The sequence below is a fragment of the Ailuropoda melanoleuca genome, chromosome 10 (assembly GCF_002007445.2).
Source record: "Ailuropoda melanoleuca isolate Jingjing chromosome 10, ASM200744v2, whole genome shotgun sequence".
Classification (NCBI taxonomy): domain Eukaryota; kingdom Metazoa; phylum Chordata; class Mammalia; order Carnivora; family Ursidae; genus Ailuropoda; species Ailuropoda melanoleuca.
In genome coordinates, this window is record NC_048227.1 from 105,086,472 (window position 1) to 105,101,496 (window position 15,025).

Sequence of the window (15,025 nt, forward strand, 5' to 3'; positions counted from 1 at the left end):
GCTTGAGATTCTCTCCCTCTGCCCCCCCCCACTCCCATGCACATACACGTACCTGTTCTCACTGTCTCTCTTGCTCTCAACTAATCTTTAAAATACAATTTTAAAGTAATATGGAAGCACCTAGATTTGGAAAGAAAATACCTAAGTCTATTTGTGAGTCCAGATCATTTAACAGCATTTTCTGCTTTCAGCCCCTGGATACCTCCTACTAAATATTTATGGTCCTGCCGTTGGTAGCTTAAGACTTTGTCAGTGTTTTCAACCCCCTTGGTGGTATATCATTGGTACCTTCTTCAAAATAGATTAGTTTGGTATAAACGTAAAGAAATCTGTTGAGGTAGTTGACTCCCTTACTTAATGGAATTCAGGTTTCATAGGGAAATCTTTGGCAGCCTGAATATACCTGGCCCCTTCCCAGTGTTCCTATTCACGTTATGTGCAGTGTAAACAATTCACCCAAGCCTTGAGGTCACACCACACAACTATCATTTGTGACTTATAGTAAGTTCCATCTTGGTTTTTAAACCCTTGGTTTTTAAAGTGCTTTCCACCATTTAACATTTTCTCACCACTTTTCAATTTTTGTTTCTCTTGATAATTGTATATTACTAGTTTATGGGCTAATTATGGTCATACTTACTGGATATAGTGTGATTTTTAATATTTATGAAAAACTTCAAAATACAAGGTGGACATGGCAGCCACAAAAATTACAGGAATACCCAAAAACCGAATGTCCGTGCATAATCAGCTTGCTTAAGGAGAGTGGTTTTATTAACTGTGAAAGTTAATAAAGTTCAAAGTTCTTAAGTAGAGGACTTGAGAGGAATTCTTATATTGCCTTCCTCTAAAATAATGTCCGGCGTACTCTAGAATAACAGCTGTTTTGCTCAGAAATTACTCCTGCAATAGAGGAAAAAATTTCTAAGGTTTTAGTTCTAGAATTGACTCCTGTTCCTAATATTCAACTCCTATACTTAACACTCCCTGATTTATTTTATGCCTACTTTAAAATGAGGTTTTTAGGTTGCTAATATAGTTACCCACTTAAGAAATGACAGAGTATTTGTGATTTATTTCAGAAGTACAATATTCTTCATCCCTAAAGGAATGTGTTGTTTGCATTCCATGTTTTGTTTATTATTAAACAATTATAATTGTATATTATTATATATAATATTATTTTATATTATAATAATAATTACAATGATTATTATTGTTTTGTTCTTCAGGTTAGACTAACCCTTACTTGACTTCCTAGCTGTGGGATAGCTAAGCAAAAGAAGTATTCAAGGCTTTATTAACATATAATGGCCCAAATTCCTGTCTTTTGTTATATTTTACCCTGAAGTGCAACCAATGGGAGAGATAACTGTGTTTATAGACCTTCCAGAGTTGTTGAGAGGGTTAAATCAGATAAGAGCAATTAAATTCTTTAAAAATTATAAACACTTGAAATATACACTTTTGTTTGAATCCCTGAAACAAATGACCTTTAAAAAAATGAAATATTTAATTGGTTTAATTATTTTTTTCTCTGACCAAGTAAAGATGATAAGAGTCTCAATCTCAGAACAAAAATTATAGCACAAAAACTTAATTTGTCTTCATTGCAGTTGTTATACATCATAGAGGTCAAATGCTACCAGATGATATTTAAAGAAATTACCTGCCTTTTTTTCTTCCCTGCTCTGTTCTCCCTTGGCCTTAATGTGAGGTTCAAAGTTTTAGTCAGCTATTTACAATGAAGGTGTGCCTTTAGATATCTTACAGAACAGAACAAGAAAGAAAAATTAAGGTGCGAAGCAATCAAAATTAATGGCCTCAGTGTCAACGTAATGACTACATCCAAAAATAGTTTGCTTGTAAGTGAAACTAGCGGTAGTGACCTCGCATTGCTCTGAGGACCAGACAGTTTTCTGCCTCTACTCTCGTCTTAGAGGTCATTATGCTGTGCTTGATGGCTCAGAAATCTCATCAATATTTTCTAGTGCAGATAGGTTACTTTATAGAATCCCTGTAGTAGGTTGTCATTATACAGTAGCATTACCTGGAAGTCTTTCAAGACCATAATGAACAGTTTTATCACAGATGTTTGTGGGTGAGCTTAGTTTTCTATTAACCCACTGACAGTGTAGGTAACATTTTACCTATGTACTCTGGATGCTTTTTAGACAGAGTTGCAGTTATCCAAGTCCTTCAGGTGGTCCATGACCCTCCTACAGTTTTTTACTTGGTCTTCAATATCCTGTGTAAACTGCTTCATAGCAGCTACTCCACTTTATTGAACTTGCTTTACTTTTCTGTCTCTGTGCAAACTAAACTATCAGTCTTGAATACAAGGGCCACATTTAATTCTTTATATACCTAGACGAATGATTGGTCTTTGGTATGTAATCGGTATTTTGTTAGAAAAAAAATAAATTCCTTTTCCTTCCTGTAGACTCATTGCTTAATCTGAATCCATATGAATTTAATATGTTACTATTTTCTGAACTTGTTGTCAGGCATTTGTTATACATCCTACAAGTGTCTACTCACCTCTCTACCACCACTACCACTGCATGTATACTTTTCAAACTTTTTGCCTTCTTTTCCCTATACCTCCCACAACTAACCCATTTTTAGGTCATCATCATTTTTAGGTATCTGTTCTTTATCTTCTTCTGTACAATCAGGCTCTCCTCAGCTCACAATTTGTAATTATATGTCCTTCTTTTTATTGTCCCAGCCATATAGTCTGATAATGTCCACCTAAAGTAATCTATTTCAGAGGACTTTTTTTTTTCTAAAAATAATCTTGTGGCTTGACTGATACTAGTGTAGTATATATAGCCCAAGGTGTGGATCATATAAATCTTTCAAAAGTTTGTCATTCCTGTTAAGCTTACCACAAAGAATAAAATTTCAGATTGTGTCATACTGTGTTTCACATAGGAAGAAGTATTTCTGAGATCTTTACTACTTTTAATAGATCTGTTTATACCTTAAGAAAAGGACATATTACCCTAAAGTTTAAAAAAAAAAAGTATTTATTAGGGGCACCTGGGTGGTAGCCCAGTTGGTAGAGCATCTGACTCTTGGTTTTGGCTCGGGTCATGATCTCAGGGTCGTGAGATCAATCCCTGCCTTGTGTTCAGCACGGAGTTGGCTTGAGATCATCATAGTGTCCACATAAATTTTTGACACAAAATGACAGGTTGGTGACATAAAAGAAGTTGGTGTGGCTAAATGCCAGTCTGGGGAATTCAGACCCTATGAAGTAGTAATGGGGAGCCATTTCTATATCAGGAAAACAAAAGCCGCACTAGGATTTTCAGTGGAGAGAATCAGTGAAGTAATTGGTTAAACAGGTGTTGAAAACTGCAAGAGGAGCAGCAGGGTGTGGTACAGATTTAGAAAGTATAGGCAGCAGCTATTACTCCAGGGCTGGGAGAGAAAAGAGAGAGATTGGTACTGTTGTTAGATCTTAAGCACTTTGAGAAAGTTCTGTGCAGATGTAACTGAGACCTCAAAGTGGTGCCTCCTGGCTGGTAATGGAAACATGGTAGCTCAGAGGAGTAGATGAACTGGTTGGCTGGTGCTATTCCTCATGGGTGAGACACAAGAAAGCTGGTTTGAGAAGTGCTGGGAAGGAAGCATGGAGCCGGAGAACAACTGGCCTAGGAAGGAGCATCCCTTCTCCCCTCCTCTGGCTCTTCAGTCTTGCTTTAATGCCCTCCACTGTGCCTCTCAGTTGTGAGAACCTAACAAACCAGCAAAGAAGAAATGGTACTATACAGAGTCCTAAACCCAGTATTGAAGCATAGAGCAGGTCAGTTTGGAACTTAATAATTGCTACATCTTCTTGGAGAAAAATACTCTAAAATAGTGCGGAAGGTTAATCTTTCTATTAGCATCACAGGATAAGTTAGAGTAAATAGATTCCAGATTTATATTCAGCTCTGTACCTAACATCTCCACTTGGCTGTTTAAATAGCCAAGGCATTAGCATTTTCAAACTTAATATTTCAAACAGAACTCTTGATTCCATTTCCCTCAGTCTTTCCCTTCTCATTAAATGGAGCCACCATTTACTTGATTGCTTAATACAAAAACCTGAACATTATTCTTTCATGTCTCCTTTCCCTCATATGTTAACATCCAACCAGCTATCAGAACCTTTCGAGTTATCAGAACCATCTGCTACTACTTCCACCCCAGCCCAGTACATCTTCTGTCACTGGGACTGAAGTCAAGCTCCTGACTGGTCTCTAAAATCATACTCAAGCTCCAAACAGTCCATTCACAGGGTAACGGAATGTGCCTTTAAAGACGGATTCTGTTCTGTTTGTGTCCTGTATAAAATCCTCTATTTAAATTTAAGTCAGTTATGTTCCTTGTAAAACTTTTCTTTAGCTGGCAGACCAGATACAAGTGATGATTGGTATTAAAATTTTTTATAAACCTTGGTCATTGTCCCGTTTTCTCTGTCTCTACTAATTTCTTGTTCAGCTAAGTGAATTAGTCATGTACTTTTTCTTTTATGTTTGGAAAACCTTTTCTACTCATTTTATTTCTTTTTTTTTTTTTTTTTTGGAGATTTTATTTGAGAGAGAGAGCGCGCGCACAAGGAGAGGGGGAAGGGGCAGCGGAAGAGGGAGAAGCAGACTCCCCACTGAACAGGGAGCTCAATGTGGGGCTCCATCCCAGGACCTGGGGATTGTCACCTGAGCCGAAGGCAGATGCTTAACCAACTGAACCACCTAGGCATCCCACTACTCATTTTATATTTATAGAAAAGAATAAATTTTTTTAATGTCAGTAAACAAGTTCACCTTTACAAGGCGTTAGAAGCTATGAGAAGACCGGTTTAATTGGTTATTCGTTAATTTATGGATACAAGTCACATGAGAAATTTCCTAAAAACCATATGATAAAATAGAAAAAATGAGATAGTACATGGCTTTTTACGTTTGAGTCTCCCAAAAGGAGCAACATAGATTTAGGAAAATGATACCATTATGTGAGGGTGTGGTTAGGAAAGACTCTGGAGGGAACAGTCATCTGGGCTATCAAAAGAAGTATGCAGAGGATGCTTCTGGATAGGATCTTGTCTAACTTGAGGGCAGAAAAACACAAGTGGGCTTCTAGGGAGCAGTGGGCAGATGATTTTGCAAAATATTTGCAAATATGGCTGCTTATAGAAATTGTTCAGTGCCTTGATTGCTAAGCTGGAGAGTTTAGCTTTTCTTATAGGCAAATTATTTTACTAATTACATTTTGATGATTTGGAAATATACATTTGCTTCAGTTCTCTTTTGTAATTAGTAGTAGTTTTTTTTTAATGTGTACTTTATAAATTTAAAGCTGCCAAATAAATATGATTTTCTTCATTTCTTACATGAGGTCTTTGATGAATCCAAAAGGTAATTCCACTTACAGGCACTACATAAAGGAGAAGGTATGATAAGTAGTTTAGATCAGCTACGGTGGGTTGGAAGCCAGTTTTGCAGTATGACCATATGCGACACTGGATAAGCTGCCTAACCTAAGCCTCAGGGATAACACAGAACCAGCACCATAGATGTGTTATAAAGCGTTAATGTTTAGATGATGAAAATCTGATATCTAGCTTTAATAAGGTATAGCAATGTATAAATTGTTCTACTTTAAAATGCTAAGACCTTTGCACTCCCAATCTGGTATTAACCATGACCTATTTCTGTCACTTCAACATAGCTGTTAAATATTGCTGATAATATAGCTGTAAATTATTATAGTATATGTGTAGATTATTTATACAGATCTATAATCTGTCTTCCATAATTGTAAACCCCCAAAAAGTTCAGAAAAGAAAAGAAAAATAATTTGTCTTTATCCTACTCAGTGTATTTTTATGTTCGTCACAGATTGGATTTTTGGAGTATTCCTCCAGACCCATCGGGGATGTTATGTAATCCTTGGTATAATATCTTTATACAGATCTGAAAAATTCTCAGAATACTTCTGATGCCCCAGGTTTTAGATAGGGGGCAGTGGACCTGTAGAGAAGTTAGCAGATGTTTGTTATATTTTTTAAACTTTTATGTTTCAAAGGTATGTTATTCATAATGTTCAGTAACCTTTACATAGTGTTTTTCATACAAAATATGAGAGAAATATTCATTTATCCTGTGACCTAGCAATTCCACCTCTAGGTGTGTATTCAAGAAATGGGGAAAAAAACTATATTCACAAAAATACTTTGAGAATTTTCACAGTGGCTTTATGCACAATATCCAAAAATATCCCAATGTCCGTAGCAGAAGAATGGATAAAGAAATGAAATACTCCTCAGCTTGTCAAAACAAGTGTACTACTGACACGTGCAACAGTATGGAAGAGTTTCATAAATAATGCTGAGAGGAAGAAGCTGGGCACACAAAGTATATACTCTGTGGTTCCATTATACGAAATTCTAGAATAGGAAAAACTAAACTGGTGATAAAAACCAGACTGGGGGTGTCCGGTAGCAGAGGGCGGGGAGGATCTTTTGTGAGAAGAGGCACAGTGGAACTTTCTGAGTTGATTGAACCATCCTGTGACTTGATATGCATTCATGAAAACTGACTGAATGTTGCACCTAAGATCTCTGCATTTCACTGCATATAAATTATATCTAGGATTTTAAAATATAGAGCAAATACTTGAGAAATGAGAATTTATAAAGTTATAGATGACCACTTTGATTCAGCATTTTAAAATACCTTTTATGATCTGAGGTTTGGTTAAGAACAGCTTCTTTTGTGCGTCCCATCTTTATAGAGGTGTTTGTTCCTGTGCAAGTTCTACAAAAATGCCTTTTGAAATGTCTAGAGTTGAGATACATGATTTCAGGATGCCATATTTGGTCAGCTTTTATCTTTGAGAGAGAAGGAAACACCAAATAAACTCCTGACATGAAGCCTGGCTGGTGGAAGCTCTAGAGCCTCTGGACTATAGAAAAGCTTAGTAGAGATTACCTAGGAAATCAGCACATTTTCTTACCTGAAGTTGTGTTTGAAAGAGAGATGGCATACACCTTCAGCAGCATTCAGGCGAGTTATGATGTCAAGTTTCATTGACAAAACCAGGACAAGAAGGTTTAAATAACCACTTCTGTGTTAGAGTAATTCTGTAATGAACTCCGTAAACTCTTGAGACACAGCATCATGCTTTGTGAGTGCAGAATGGCGGGTGAGGTGGTAAGTGATGAAGATGACAGACTGAAGCTTATTCTGGAGTGAGACCACCAGGTTTAAATTCCAGCTTCGCCAGCTAAGTTCTGTGCTCTGCTAGGAGGTGTTAGTGTAGCCTGTCATAATGTGATGTAATCAGTGTGCATACTGTAGTTCGTAACTTGTGAATCGTAGTGGCCTCCGGCGAGGTCATTGTGGCAAAATCCATTGCTGCTTCCTAGTGAAGACTGTGCTGCTCTGGGTTTTATTCTCCTCTTGGGTGGGGTAGGGAGGGGTCTCTGCTCATGACACTACATGTGTTTTTCAGTATCCTGCACCCTGTAAAAGGCACACACATACAAGCACGAACCCTGATGTGCACACATGTATTTCTTCCATCATCTTTCTCTTTGGCTTTCTCCTATTTTTTTTTTTAATGATTTTATTTATTTATTTGACAGAGAGAGACAGCCAGTGAGAGAGGGAACACAGCAGAGGGAGTGGGAGAGGAAGAAGCAGGCTCCCAGCGGAGGAGCCTGATGGGGGGCTCCATCCCAGAATGCCCGGGATCACACTCTGAGCCAAAGGCAGCCGCTTAATGACTGAGCCACCCAGGCGCCCCTGGCTTTCTCCTATGTTTTAACACTGCATCACCAGCTAACGAGTGTGGTTATATTGTTATCCAAAAAAAAAACAGTTGGGTGAAAACATGTGCTCCAGCACTCTCTGATGAGGCATTATGTCACATCACTTTTAACATCTTTATTTCTCTTACTTGATGACGTTTTCAAACATGTACCATTGTTTCCCTGTTGAAAGTGACTAACGGTATACCTATTGCTTTTTTTTTTATGTAGAGTATAATTAAATACTTCTGGTATTTTATTATTATATATAGATTTAAATTTGAAATGACTTGATGAGTTTTTAATGTCACTAGTTTTCAGGGAACAAGTTTAAGGAATTTGGTTAGATAATGGATTGCTAATTTGTCCCTTTTGTTGCTGATGCTTGCTTATTTTTAACATTAACAAGTAATTGCTACAGCTTTCAAAGAAATCGTATTCACTTTTTTCTCAGTCATCTTTGTACAAGTCCATAGGGGTCAAAGAGTAGTAATTCCACAAGCATTCAAGTATCTTCTCTGTTTTCTCCTACAAAGTAGGTTTTTGAAAAGTTGGCAGTGACACCTTAAACTTTGTCTTTATGATGGTTTCACTCATCTTTTTAATTCTTTGTGATTTATTAAAAGCCAGTTTAGCAGTTCTGTTTACTATAAATTATAGTATCCTTTTTGCTATAGTGCCAAAGACAGAGTTTTGTATGTCATTAACAGTTGCAGTAGAAAGGAAGGACAGAGAAGCTTGTCATCTGGTCCTGCTCCTTTCTGAATCAGGTCAGAGAAAAGTGCCATTGGTTACTTTGTTTTTAAATATTAGGTACTGAGGATTAGATAATGCATAAAATATGTGAGTTGTATATAGTTCCACCATCTTCTACTGTCTTCAGGAATGAACCTTGGTAAATGGACCTTCATCTACTGCTCTTTTGCCGTAGCTAATGTTACCCTATAGGATTTAGATACTTGAGATTTGGAAATAAAGATTTTTTCATACCAGTCATTTAGAAGTCCTAGCAAAAATAACTTTTGGGACAGGGTAAATGGGAATATGGGCAATGATAAATAAGAAGTAGGCTCTATTCTCAAGGAACTCACTTTGGTAGTGGTGACATACATGAAACTATAAATTGGGGTAGAAACAGTATAATGTACGATGGCTCTTTGAGAAGGTAGCATTTGGGTTGGGTTTGCAGAGATTAGGATTTAAAATGAGGGTAGAGTGGAGTGCTGAGGAGCATTCAAGATAGGGGAAATAGGAATATGCGCAGAGATGCCTAACAGGGAGTGATTTGATTTATAGTATATGTGTAAAAAGTAGTACAAGAATAATTGCTTTAACTTGAGAAGATAATTTGGTCCCAGATCCACAGATAGCTTAAATTGTTTATAGTTTTAGATAGCAAGAAACTATGAAGGGTTTTAAGACATGAAAATGTTAAGGAACATTAAGAAAAGTTGTGTTTTGTGCAGTTAATCTTACCATTGTATAGATTGATTGGAGAACAGATACCATTAACATAATATTGTGGTAGTTTTGGTAATACACCAAAAATGACTAGAACAAAGGTGACAACAGTCAACGGAAATGGGGCAAGTCCAAGGTAAATGGGATGGCCAGACATTTTGATGGTCAGAGACAATCCTGGTTTTTTAAGCCTGTCACTGTCATATAGTTGTTAAGAGCTTTTACTTTTAAATGTCTCATGGGTTGGGCACTGCATCATATGGTGGCGCTGAAGACAGTTTTGCTTTAGAATGATGATAATATTTACTAATTGAGGGGAGAGAGGGATGTTGGCATAAGAGAGCAGAATATATATTCAAATTTTAGAAATTCATATGATTGTGATTTTATTAAATTTTCCCTTTTGGAAAAAATTAAACAAAATTCTCATACGTGAATACCACCATCATATGTTGTATGTTTAAAATCCCAGTTTGGCGGGGGGGTTGCTTGGCTTTTTGTGGATTGTTGGGGTTTTTTTTCCCCTTTAATGAGCACATCGAGTTCTTGAATCTGCTACAAAATGATGCTGAAGTGAATAAATACACTGTATTTAATCTTAGCTAACATTTTTATTTATTCCATTTTGCAAAGCTTTTGGGGGAACTTTAATAAATCAGTATAGTTTACATAAAAAATTTCCACACAGAAATGTGACTAGTGGCAGTTGAGAGCATCCTGTGTGTCAGTATGTCAGCACCTTTTGGTTCCCTGGTGTTTTGTTTTTGTTTTTGTTTGTTCCCTGATTGAAGCAGGTGGCTATAGTCACATATTCCCTATTCTAAGGCTTGTGAGTAGATAAGGCTATGGTGTACGTGGACCATCTTAAGTGCTAACTGCTTGTGTTTTTTCCATGTGTAGGCAGAGGGAGAAGACAGCCTGAAGAAGATGCAGCTGATGGAGCTTGCAATTCTGAATGGCACCTACAGAGATGCCAACATTAAATCACGTAAGGATGAGACTGAGGTCTATGGTTACAGCCATATCAGCTGTTTAGTCCTCAAACCTTTCTCCTTTTGGCAGTGCAACAGTCATACAAAGTGAGGAGTCAAAATAATCGTCGCTTGATACGGGGCTAACAGTCCCATTTTTACTGCTTTCATGAATTGGGGACATTCTCCTTTATTTTATGGCAGCATGTCTAAGTTTTGGGTTTACAAATTTTATTGTTTTGGTGAAATTTCAACTTCTAAATATGAGTTTCAGGAAATTTTCTATTCTGTTAACTACAGATTTAAGGCTTCTAGCTTATTTTGTTATATTTATGCAAAAGACAAAATTTTTTTTAAACTTGTTTTTTAAAAAGCTAATTTGGAATGCATCTGAAAGCAGTGACCCTTCTGTCAAATTCTGTCCTTTCACCTTGCTTGCTAATGTTCCCCTCCAGTATTTTTCTCTGTTGATTTCGTATGTGAATGAGTTCACAGAGAGCAGTAGGTGATACTATTTTTAATCCCATTTTTCCTTAAGATGTATCTGTGGATGCTTTCATAAACTTGAAGAGGATTGCTTTTTTATATTTTAAGGCAATTGAAGGTTCACAAGTTTTTTAAAGAACATAATCTATTTAAATTACTAGCTTTTCTTTTCTTTTCTTTTTTTTTTTTTTAAAGGAGAAGTGTAAAGTCCTGGCCAACTTTCCAAAGTATAGGCAGTTTAGTGGGTTCAGAAGTGGTTGCTTTACAGAACGGTTGGCTTTAATTTATTCATGAAAATGAATAGATTATTAATAGTCTTATATTCAGGAATAGGACATTTTTTACATTTTTTTTCTATGAAGTTTATTACAGATGCAGGAAATTTATATAAAACTAGTAGTGGGTTGACTTAATACAGTAAAAATTATTCTTCTTTTACTTTGAAACTTAAGCTATTCTTAAGAAATAAACCAAAACTGTATTTCTGTGGACTCCAATTCCAAAAAAATTTTTAACATCTTTTAATGCGAGTGTTTTCGTGTGCTTCTGCATGTACCTGTAGTCTCATGAGATCGTAAAAACAGAGATATATCAAATATATGAACTAAATATAACCTATTTTAATGGTCTTACTCTTTTTTGTTTTTTTGTTTTTTATTTTTTTTGGGTTTTTTTTGTTTTGTCTTTACAGAGGCTTGTTAATTTTTGCACATTTATTCATAATCACACTGGGAAAGGGGAAGCTGTTTGCATTTGATCGGTGTGCTTTGGCATTTTGTGTGATCAGCGCATGTACTAATGATTTCCTTTTATTTTTCTTCTTTCCTGCTTTTCCTTTCTTTTTCCTACTTCCCTCTCATTTTCCATATTTTATACTGCTGTCTCTACACTTCCTCCTACATTTCTTTGCTTACTGTAGCAGCCCTTGCCTTTTCTCTTGCAGCAACAGCCCAGGCTGCTCCAAGGATTATCACTGGGCCTGCGCCTGTTCTCCCACCAGCTGCCCTGCGTACTCCTACGCCAGCTGGCCCTACCATAATGCCTTTGATCAGACAAATACAGACCGCTGTCATGCCAAACGGAACTCCTCACCCGACTGCTGCAATAGTTCCTCCGGGGCCCGAAGCTGGTTTGATCTACACACCTTATGAGTACCCCTACACGTTGGCACCAGCTACATCAATCCTTGAGTATCCTATTGAACCTAGTGGTGTATTAGGTAAGTTGTTCTTCCTATGTGGCTGGCAGTATTCTTCTTCATAACTTCTGTGCCTCAGACTTTGAAATGATTGTATTAGTTTTAGAGAGGCAAGGCAAGTTTCCATTAGGAAGATGGAAGTCTAGAGTGTTTTATTTCAGCCTCTCTTAATGGCTCCCCTTTTAAAGAATTGCATCTTAAATTTGCTCAGATTCTCTTTGGTAACTCAAATTCACTTTCGGTAAATCAGTTAGTTATAAACATTTTAAACAGAAAATACTTTTCACCATTGACATCACTGAGGTCATTCTGAGTTTGGCCTAACCCCTCCGTTGGCTCCACTGCCTACAGTAAGAGTCCTTTCATCTTAGGGAGTTACTTAATTGTCAACAAAATTTTTAATTTCTGTGTAGAAATGTTTTGAGATCTTTTTTAAAACTGCTATTATTGTCTGTGTGTTTTCTAATATTTGTGATCACTTAAAATATGAAAGAGACCAGGTATATTAGTTGGATTCTTCAGGTTTCCTCAGTTTTTCTCTTTCGAAGTTCTAGTTTATATCAGACATAAGAAAAACTCCTAATTTCACTAGTATAGTATGGAATTGATGAGTAAATACCAAGTCACTGTTTTAGAATCACCTTTGAGGCAAAAATTAAGATCAGACTATGAACGCTTGGTTTTACATGAACAAAAAGTGGTGTGCTTGAAAAAGACATTACTGATGCCTTTTTTTTATAGAGTGGATTGAAATGCCAGTCATGCCTGATATTTCAGCCCATTGACTTGCTGGATGAAGGACTAGAATACAGCAGCTGTTATAACACGACCAGTCAATGTGGGACAAACTGTTTCCGTGCTGCCCCTTTGTTTTACCAGACAGAATTTGAATACTTTTTTTTCCTTGAATTGTATATGACCTTGGTGCTGCATGCATGCTGTTGACTCTTAGAACTTTGATCTTTTAAGGTTTTTTTTTTTTCCAGCATTAATACTGATTTATAAAAATTTGAAAGTCTTTAATGAACCCGGACACTAAGATTTAAACTTGAAAATTATTTGTTCAATTAAAGAAAGCTGCAGTGCTCTGTATGTTATCTGTGTGTGTGCACGCACTCAGGTGCCTTTTGTTTCATGAGCAAATATAGTTTATTGTACATGGTTTCCGTTTATCTCTAAATCATTGTATAAAGTGTCACAGGTTAGAATTATACTATAGAATTGTTTATGAGAGGCTTGTTTCTGTTGCACACTTCTTGAAGCATTTTTAAAATAACATGTAACATGTAACCTGTTTACGTTTCCTTTCTGTTAACGCTCTGTCCTGTGGCCCCATGCCTGCTCCTTTCCCCAGAGCTCCTCTCTGCTGCACGCACAGCGTCTGTTCGAGGAGTTTGTTGCTTCCTGCAGGGCTGGCACTCTTAGCCACCAGCTGCTGTTCCAGCACTCTCAATGCAAGATCTCGCTGATTTTGCCTCGTGGAATTATACTTGTCTAAGATTAGTTTATCTAAAATGAAAAAGGGGTGATGGACCAGTTTACTGCTTAGAAACAGCAAGAGGCACTGCAGTTTCTCATTTTAAGCAATGTGTTTTTTGTTGTGTTGGGAAATTTTTATTTATAATAATAGACTGACAAAAGCAAAATGTACAGATACCTAATTGGCATTCATAAAATGAATAATAATGAGTACTAAATGACCAAAATCCATTATCAATCTTATTTCTCGCTTTGCCACCTAAGCAGTAAAACATGACATTGAGCACTTGGAGAACTGAGAAAATTATCTCAAATTGCTAAGTTATAATAAATTTGCACACAGATAACATGCATGATATATATCAAGTCTCCCATCATATTATTTTAAAATAAGCAGTGCCCTTCAAAACAGATGCAGACATGTGTGTTGGTGGTAGTGAGGAGATTGGTATTAGCATCAAATCTTCATTGATGACTAATTTTTAATTCCCTTCCTTTTATCTTTAGGTATGGCTTTCCCAACGAAAGGCTAAGAATTCAAGAACGGTCTTAACTGAACCCTCATCAGATCTGAATTTAACAAATGCTTAGTCTCAGCAGCCTCCGGGGGGGGGGGGGGGGGGGGAAAGCTTAGCCTAGCAGTCAGTGACTTACTTGCACTTTTTGCACACTGATAGAAAGTAAAAGTATGTTATTAATTTGGTTTAGTCTGTAATCTTACAAAGTAACGGTAATTTATAAAGGAGTGTATAGTAGTATACTGACTGCTAAGTGTACTATACTGTTTGCTTTACTAATCACCTAATTCATTGCAGTTCATACTTATTGACTCAAAGTTTAAAACCACAATCTGTAGGCTTTAAGAATTGCTTTTAAACCTTTTTAAGTGGTAAACTCTGGAAGTGGTCTTAAGGTTAGCAAATAATTGTCAGTATTAAACATGGCATTATTTAAGTGTTCCTGCTGCAAGAAAGGCACTTCAGTGAATATGTGACTAGTAAAGCTTAAATATGTTTGGATCTAATAGAGTTCATGAAATACTGTAACTTGGGATTGTGAATGAATGGATAAAATAGGTTAAGGCCAAGATGTTTGAAATGAATGCAATATTAATAGACACATATATACACAACGTACTATGGTTAATTTTAAAACTACTGTGCCTTAACGTATTTCTTAAAATGAAACTTTTGTAGTAAATGAACATTTGAAATCCATTTTGATAAACCTGCTGTTAATGTTTGTTTTCTTTTCCCTTGTGAATGTTTTCTAACTTTGTCTTGGTGATTGCAATTTAACTAGGTGCGGTGGCTACTAAAGTTCGAAGGCACGATATGCGCGTCCATCCTTACCAAAGGATTGTGACCGCAGACCGAGGTTAGTAGTTCTGCAGCTCTTGTTTCTAAGAAATGTGCTGGGTGTCCATAAAGTTCACAACACCACACCTGATGGAAAAATATAACTGCTTACCTGCACACCATTTCTTTTCTTTTCTTTTTCTAAATTGATTTGTCGTAATTGACAGATAAGGGTTGGGATTTTTTTTTCTTTTCTCTTTCTTTCCTTTCCTTTTTTTTTCCCTCCCTATTTTAACTTATTAAATCCTATATTAGTATGTACTGTGAT

General features: G+C 36.5%; 1 protein-coding gene across 1 annotated transcript in view; it reads left to right on the forward strand.

Annotated features, from left to right (window-relative positions):
• The window catches only part of LOC100463589 (protein quaking), a 111,097-nt gene extending 97,197 nt beyond the window's left edge, over positions 1-13,900 (forward strand). Inside the window, exons 5-7 of the mRNA XM_034670797.1 lie at positions 10,166-10,253; positions 11,666-11,941; positions 12,662-13,900. Coding sequence (XP_034526688.1) covers positions 10,166-10,253; positions 11,666-11,941; positions 12,662-12,705 — 408 coding nt within the window. The 3' untranslated portion in view covers positions 12,706-13,900. The remainder of the gene's footprint in view (positions 1-10,165; positions 10,254-11,665; positions 11,942-12,661) is intronic.
• The last annotated feature ends 1,125 nt before the right edge of the window (positions 13,901-15,025 follow it).